Source organism: Phalaenopsis equestris, unplaced genomic scaffold, assembly GCF_001263595.1.
Source record: "Phalaenopsis equestris unplaced genomic scaffold, ASM126359v1 Scaffold232752, whole genome shotgun sequence".
Lineage (NCBI taxonomy): Eukaryota > Viridiplantae > Streptophyta > Magnoliopsida > Asparagales > Orchidaceae > Phalaenopsis > Phalaenopsis equestris.
The window spans coordinates 21,209-30,169 of record NW_018250714.1 but is presented as its reverse complement, the minus strand read 5'-3'; the positions used below and the strand labels follow the sequence as shown (position 1 = coordinate 30,169).

The following is an 8,961-nucleotide window of genomic DNA, read 5'->3' as shown; positions in this document are numbered from 1 at the left end:
ATATCTTGGGTCCGTTGTTGAAAGCGATGGTGATATAGATGGGGATGTTAATAGTAGAATTCAAGTTGGTTGGTTGTAGTAGAGGAATGCTTCGGGCCTTTTGTGTGATAGAAAAGTACCGCTTAGACTGAAAGGAAAATTTTATAAGACGGTGGTGAGACCTGCAATGTTATATGGCACTGAATGTTGGCCTTTAAAAGAGAAGCATAATAATAAGCTAAGTGTTGCCGAGATGAGAATGATTAGGTGGATGAGTGGCTTTACACTTAGAGACAAAATGCGAAATGAATATATCCGTGATAGGTTTGGTGTAGCTCCTGTGACGGACAAAATTAAAGAAAGTCGTCTAAGATGGTTTGGTCACATTAAACGTCGACCATCTGATGATCTGATTAGGAGAGTAGATGTTTTAGATTCGACTTGTGTTAAGAAAGACAGAGGTAGACCTAGGAATACATGGGCTTATTGTATTAAAAATAATCTTAATTTACTAAAACTAAATGAAGATATGACTCTAAATAGGACGCAATGGAGAAAAAGGATTCATGTAGCCGACCCCAAGTTGTTGTTGTTGTTGTTTTTGTATATTCGCATGCAATTGTTAACAATTATTGCACATCTAAAAATCACTCATATCTATTTTTTAGTACAGTATTGACAATAGGTGCTATTTTCAACTACTTTCCAATGAGTTCTACCCTCACCATCACTCCGATGTAATTATTTATATATCTATCTTCCTAGTTGTAGCACAGATTCATCTTAGATTTTAAATTTGTCTTATTCAACGTAGCTAAAGATGCTACTTTGTCGTTTAACATTCAAATCATAGAAAATAGTTGAACCATTGCAATCACATTCTAGAATTAAACTGTTGTCTATTAAAATCTACCATATTTCTTCATGATATTGTCCTTTACTAGATAACACTCCCAAAACACATTCCAAAATTAACCATTTAATCTTAAATGACACATCCATTTTAGCATTCTCATTAGTCAATTTGGCTATCAGCAACGTGTTAATAACTCAACAGTAGAACCATTGTCATCCCACCATTAATTAAGCTTTGTTGTCTTATAAAACTTTTAATTATTTCTCCAAGATATTTTCTTCATCACATGGTACACAAAGCACTTCTCTATATTAGACATTCAACTGCCACTCCCAAAAAAAATGTCCTCATATCACTGCTCTCCCATTAATAAATCAAATATATCTAATGTTATTATGCATTCGTCCAAAAATATTCATTGAATATTATTAAATTCATAACCACTAAAATTATGCATCATCCCTTCAATATTTGCTCTGCCAACAGCAATGCATACATCTTCAAAAAACTTACAGATTGTTCTAACGTCCATATATTAGTTATTACAATAGAGTCTTTCACCTATAAGAAGCATCATTTCCAAATAGCATACACTACGATACCTCAATTAAAATATCCACTGATCTACATAACTAACACAAGAAATGGGACAAAATATGGATATTGAGTATCATAAAAAAGAAAATTATAAAAATATGGATACTGAGTATCATAAAAAAAAAGTGAAGGAAAAAATATACAACTTAAGTGAATGCATAAGGTTTTACAGCTTCTGAAGATAAGTTAAATGAAAATCACATAACTTTCATTTAATAGAAAATTATACATACTAAGTAAGCATACAAACATACAAAGATGGCACCCTCAGCTATCACTTATTACAAAATAAATGACACGGAAGAGTTACATGAATTTACAGCAGAATTCTAATCTGTGTAATACAACTCATTTAATTGTAATGAGAAATTTTCTACCTGCACAATTTCCTTTTTCTTGTGCACTTCCCCTTTGGGAATCGGAACGTATTCTTCAGCTTCAAGATCAAATTCCGTAGCAAAAGCATCACACCTGCCTACTCTCTTCACAGCACCACTATTTGCTTCAATGTATATCACATCACCTACAGCAACCTGTCGTTTTCATTAGTAATAAAAAAGAATAAAACGCAAGCACAAGCACTGCTGTTGCCACACCAAAAATATATTAAGCAAGGAGTTTATATGAAGATTATGGCGCAATTTCTTGTCATAAATAATTAAATTCTATGGAAATTATGAAAAAATTTGTAGGTAGATATCACATGTTACCTTTTCTTTTATTAGAGCATCATAAATGGTAGGATCTAATTTCAACTGTTTGGTTCCTTTGACAGTCTTTAGCCCAATAATGATGTGACTAATACTTTTTCCATAGCCTCCGGTAGTATTCTCGGTTTCTTCTGGAGAGAGCTCAGTCACCTGCAAATGGGCAATAAACGTTGTATCCAAAATCAGGATAAAAAAAAATGTTACTACATTAATATAGATAAACAAAACAGTACCATTAAAACAAACATAAAGTTAATATGCATTAAAGTGCCAAAAATAGTGAAAATTTAAAAAATGAAAAAAAAAACCAAGAAAATAAAACAAAAACTAAACCAATACCTCTCCTTCGTAAACCTCCTTGTTCTCCTTAATTCGCAAACCAATAGCTCTCCTGAAATTTTCCATAAGCACTTCAGTCTTCTTAACCTCTGATGAGTAAACCTCAGACCCAACCATCGGGCAGAATGGGACCTTGACATAAAGGAACATATGGCCAGTCAATAGCATAACAATATCTATTTTTAGATAAAGTGGAACAATTAATTGACAGTTGTGTTATATTGTATAAAAGTTAATATTTGACACTGCTGTGATGTATAATAACATTAGCATATTACAAAAAAACACAAGAATAGGATCTTGATATTGAGCATATATGCCACAAGATAAAAGAGAAAAGTTGCAGTATTCTAACAATTTTAAAACAGGCATACAGCATATAGTTAAGATAACAAGGCCAGGCAATTTGCGGGACAACAGTTGCTTTGTGATGGTGCACTTAGTCTTATTCTGAAGCTGAGAACATACCACTTTCAGAGATCAAAGAAAGAAGAGCAAAAGCATCCTCAAATTTTAGTAGAAATGCTGAACTCTGGTCAACATGCAAAAAATGTAATGCACAGTTTGAGTTTTGATTTCTTCGAAAGATAGTTCCATATACTAGAAGAGCGCGAGAGTTTCACATTATCTCAGTTCAAAATATCCGAACACGGAGTAAAAGAGAGAAGATTTGTTACAAAGAAAAACTCCAAAAAGAAAAAGAAATAGTGAGGTGTAGCACAATTGCAAATGCACTATATGCTGACATTTGCACACAAGCGGTTCAACTCCAAGCAATTGGAGAGACCTCAAAGCAAGATTCCATTTAAAAATAAAGATACCACTGGCACCTAGATTGATCACCAAAAGCACATCCAAATCTAAAAAAGAGACAAGTGGAGGCAAGGCAGACAACATTCCCACAAAATGTGAATAGTGATGTCCATGGATGGCATCTTTGTCTGCAAGTTGTCACTTGTCACAATTTTAAATGTTTTCTTATGTTCAATTGACAAAAAAAAGCAGCTTATTTGACATCAACTACTGTGATGAACAAAAAATTCGTCAGCAATTTCTTACTAAATTATTGTCTCTTAATTACAATAAGTGAAACGTTTGTAGTTGCAAACTTGTTGTTGACACAAATTCAATTAAAACTAACAAAAAGTGTGAAAAATGGCTAACAATAGGAGGAAGCATATGATAGTGTTATTGCCATGAGTAAAATAGTTGTCAAGAGTGTGAGAAATAATTCGTATAATGATTGTCAACTACTTGTATCAAATAAGATGTACGACGTTGCTATGGCCAAAGCCCAGATGGTAGTCATCGGTGAGTGCAATGAGTATCATTGACGATGAGAAAACTTCTCTATAGCCAAAATCATATATATGTCATATTTATAGGGTCTTTAGACGATTTTTTTTGGCATTTATCAGAAACGTTTTTTGTATTTGTCAGCAACAAACAGAGAAAACTAAAGGATTTCATAAAAACTAAAAAATAAAAATAAGGTTAAATGATTGATGCACTTGGGTTAGCCCGACCGAACCAAATTCAGAAGAGGCAATCAGCTTGGAATCAACAAGCACTGCTTGTAGGCAGCCCAAATCGCAAACCTAAATATATTATATCATAGGAAACAGCTTCATAAACACGTTGGTGATGATAAATCAAAGTATCAGTTGTCCTATTGCCATAAACAATTGAGTGTCACCACTTTAATGGATCAAGTAGAAACAATCAAATGTCATAATTTTTATAAAAATCAGTCATCTCATAAAATGAAATGTTTAGAGATGAACAAATCACAAAAGAAATGAATGCTGCAGACAAAATGGCTCCAGGAAGGTCAAGATTGTTGAAACAAAATGCATCATACGGACTTGAGAGCACACACACCGGTGCTATCAATGACTATTAAACCGCTCAATTTCAACATGCAAGATTAATCAGCCGGCATGTTTAAGGAGACGGCTGTTGCAGCTAAATGAAGTCAAACTAGTTGGTAATGAACTCCCAAAATAGAGGATGGTGGGATCCTTACAAGTGAAAAATCACTACCTATTACAGTTTCAAGTCTATTGATATGGATTGGCTTCACACAAAATGAAAGCAAACTATTGCATGACAAATTAGATTTTTTCCTGAGCTTGAATGCATCAGTTTTACATTATCATAGCTAGGGATCCAAACTCAAACAAGAAAAAGGGGAAAAAAATACAAGATCTGGCCTAGTTATAAAAATCACCTACAATAAATTCGAGGAAATTAAATATAACATACCATTTTGGAGTCAAAATGGAAAATAATAATGCAAAAAGCATCCAATTAGGACTGCATGCATTGAATGCAACCGCAACAAAGATGGCCTATAGCAAGGTCGACAATGTTCCTGGATAGAAAAAAGTGGCATATGTAGGTGGTGCTGAGGCTTGCTATAGTGCATTGAATGCAATTGCAACATTGATGAGCTATGGCAAGGTAAACAATGTTCCTATATAGAAAAAGTGCCATTTGTGAGTGGTGTTGAGACATGCTATAGTGCATTTGCTTATTGTGGTCTTCAAAATCATCTTTTTTTTTGTTGTGTTCTTTAACATCATCATTTACCAAAAAGACGGAACAAACAAAACATTAGAAATTTGTTGATGTGATCAGAAGACATTCATTAGCAGGCAAATGAATCTGCCGTTGTCGACTAACTAACTACTATTAGTGGCATGTCTTCCAATGCTACTAACATAATAATATTAGTTGTCAACAAAAAGCAAAATAAAAGGCTAAATCAATATTGGCTGACTACAACGAATGTTATAGTTCGACATTCTTATTGCTACAAGCATGACGGCCATCAACAATAAGTATCAAGAATAGCGCAATCCCTATTGACCTACTAAAACAAGCTATGCATCAAAATTTAGTTTTGCCAAAAATAAGATTGTCATCAACAATAATCACAGGCATCATCAATGGGAAACAATTTTCTCCATAGTTACAAATCATTATAAAAAATACAACAAACAAAGTGAAAAATGAACCTCTCTCTCTCTCTCTCTCTCTCTCTCTCTCTCTCTCTATATATATATATATATATATAATTATAATTTTCTAATGAGTTAATTTTAAATTATTATCTAAACTCTTTATATCTACAAAGAACAATGGAGATTGGTGCCTCTCAAGGTCAAATTTTTATGCAACAATGTCTCACCCCTAGATCGCCCAGTGAAAACAAGTAATGCAAACAAAGCTAGCCACCATCAATGAAGTATCAAATCGCAAATCTAAATTTAACATGCTATTCACGAACATATTAGTTGCAATGCCCCAATTTTTAATAGGATGAGTGAATAGAATAATTATGATAAGTTTCATCGCCTCTCAAAGTAATCTTGTAGAAATAAACACCATTGTCTCATCATTTTCATTTAGATTAACTCTTTGAGAAGAGTGTTGAGAGAAAAATGGCTTTAAATTGGCAATGAAGGAGGCACAGTTGCTTAGATATTTTTCGATTCTTTATATTGAATTACACAAAAAAAAACAAATTGGCATAGTTGAAGACCATTTAGGCTTGAACTTACACATGTGGCCTGGCAAGGCTAATGATGGTGAGGCATGCCACTTCCTTAGCCACACCCACACATGAAATAGAGACCGCACAAGGTAAAGTGTTGATCCGATGGGTACACACCAATTTTACCTGATTAGCCCCACATTGAGTTGTCAGCATATCTGCATACTAGGGGGTTGTTTGATAAAGGATTTTTATAGGATTTATTGTTGGATTTACTAAATCCAACCAAACGGTTAAATGCAAGTGTTTTATGGATTTACAAATTTTCAGATTTAATAAATCCAGTTCTGCCTCTGATTCTATCTAATTCCAGTTTTACTAAATCAAGGGATGGGATTTATTTATGGATTTAATAAACCCTACTTGCAACTAGGGCTGTCAAAACGGCTTGTTGCTCGCAAACAGCTCATTTTCGGTTCGTTGAGTAGCTCGTGTTCGATTCGTGCACTAAGCAAACGAGCCGAACATGGACAACGAACATTGACAATTTTTTTGTGCTCGATATATAAACAAGCCAAACACAAAAAAAGTTTTATTCATTCGTGTTTGACTCGTTTTGAATCTAAATAATTATATACATATATATATACATATATATACAGATATATACATATATATACAGATATATACATATATATACAGATATATACATATATATACAGATATATACAGATATATACATATATATACATATATATACATATATATACATATATACATATATATACATATATACATATATATACATATATACATATATATACATATATACATATATATACATATATACATATATATACATATATACATATATATACATATATACATATATATACATATATACATATATATATATATACATATATATATATATACATAATGAGTATTATTTTAAAATAATTTAATTGAATACAACGCTACAAAGATTAATAACCAGTTAAAAATAGAATAAAAATATATTAAATTCTATTTAAATGAATATTTTAATATAAATAACAAATTTAGATCTCGGTCTACCCTTAACATCTTACGGTTGTGTGATTAGGGTTGTCAAAATAACTCATTGTTTGTAAATAGCTCTTTTCAGCTGGATGAGCAAGCGAGCCAAACACAAACAAATTTTTTGAGCTCGATAAACTAGTCGAACACGAACAATGATATTTTTTAACAAGTCGAGTCTGGACTCACTCAAACTCGGCTCGTCTTGCATAGCTAAAGTCGTCAAAATAGCTTTTTGTTCACAAACGACTCGTGTTCAGCTCACTAAGCAAAAGAGACGAACATGAACAATTTTTTTTTGTTGAAAATATAAACAAGTCGAACACAAACAGTGGTATTTTTTTAATGAGCCGGCTCAGCTCGTGTTCGGCTCTTTTACTCCCTACTTGCAGTCACACAGCCCCTTGGTGTGATGCAACAAAACTAGTCATACAGTTCTCACCATTCTAAGCTTGTTTGGAAACTACTACAGTTAAATCAAACCAAAATTATTTGATCATAAATGGACATTTATGATCCCAACAAATACAAGTCACAAAACAAATTGAATTCATGACAGGATCGGCATGAAAAGTAGACAAAAAAAAACTTCATTCCCGATCAAACTTCGATTATTGAAGAACACAAAAAAAAATGTTTGCAAGGGCTGTACTTTACCTTGGTCCCGAGCTCCTGAGCAATCCCTAGAGCCAGCGCCGTCTTTCCAGTGCTTGGAGGACCAGCAAAGAGTAGCGCCCGGCCTGCCATCTTCTTCTGTCGGATCATGTCCACCACTAAACCTGCCGCTTCCCTGGCTGTCACCTGCCCTACAAAACCGGCAGCCATGGCGATGGCATGTCCATTCACCTGAAACACAGGAAAAATCTGTAAAAATGGGTTATGATAACAAATGCTGGAGGATGCAAATAAAAAGCTAAAACCCTAAACCCTAAGCCGTTAGTTGAGGAGATTAAGGGTAAATACATCAAGACCAAGGCCCTTGATGTGGGTATGAGTGGCTATGCGTTGCTTTTTTGTAGTGGATTGGACTTCTTCGATCCTCATTTCAGCGCTTCGAGTGCTCGACCTGTGGTGTTTCCTTCCCTTCCTCTGCTCGATTCGCGGGAGAGCTTTGGTCGACCGTCTGGTTTTCCAGCGAGCGATGTGCGCGCGGTCTGATCACCTCCGGTCGTAGGCCGATCAGAACATTTTTTTGAATTATATTTTCTTTCCCTTGGCCATACCGGTAACGTGATTTGCATTAGGGCTAAAAAAAAAAAATCATATTTAGAAAAGGATATCTATATTGTATGTATATATATTATATATATATATATATATATATAGCAAGAATTAAAACATTTTTTCAGAATCATTTTTCTTCTTTTTTCTTAGAGGGAAATTTATGTACGGAGTTGCGTGGTTTGCATTATGGTTACAAAAAAATAAAAGACGCGGTTAGAGAAGGATATAAATATAATTAAGAAAGATAAATTCTATTGCTTGAAGATCAAAGTACAATTCTGAGATGAGGAGCATCCAAAAGGTCTCTCTCAAGTAGGGTTGTCAAAAAAACTCGTTGTTCTCGAACAACTCGTGTTAGGCTCGTTAAGTCGCTTGTGTTTAGATCGTTCGTTAAGTAAAAGAGCTGAACACGAACAAGTTTTTAAAGTTCGAATTATAAACGGATCAAACACGAACAGCTCTTTTTTCGCTCATGTTCGGCTCGTTTTAGCTTGAAATAAACAATTTATATAATTATTTATAAAAAAAATATATTGCATATTTTATTTATGTAATAATATATTATAAATATTTATATCTAAGTTGTTTAAAACATAATTGTTCGTGGGGTAATGTGGTTATGCGTCTTCTTTTACATAGATTTTGTCCAGGTTCGAATCTAGCACTCTACATCTTTTTTTTTTCAGTTTAATGTTAAC

The 8,961-nt window shown here is 33.6% G+C and overlaps 1 protein-coding gene across 1 annotated transcript in view; it reads right to left on the bottom strand.

Annotated features, from left to right (window-relative positions):
- LOC110038387 (ruvB-like protein 1) overlaps nucleotides 1-8,286 on the bottom strand; it is a 42,577-nt gene extending 34,291 nt beyond the window's left edge. The window contains exons 1-5 of the mRNA XM_020743209.1: nucleotides 8,003-8,286; nucleotides 7,697-7,885; nucleotides 2,482-2,613; nucleotides 2,143-2,292; nucleotides 1,810-1,965 (exon numbers count right to left, since the gene is read on the bottom strand). Coding sequence (XP_020598868.1) covers nucleotides 1,810-1,965; nucleotides 2,143-2,292; nucleotides 2,482-2,613; nucleotides 7,697-7,885; nucleotides 8,003-8,083 — 708 coding nt within the window. The 5' untranslated portion in view covers nucleotides 8,084-8,286. The remainder of the gene's footprint in view (nucleotides 1-1,809; nucleotides 1,966-2,142; nucleotides 2,293-2,481; nucleotides 2,614-7,696; nucleotides 7,886-8,002) is intronic.
- Between the last annotated feature and the right edge of the window lie 675 nt (nucleotides 8,287-8,961).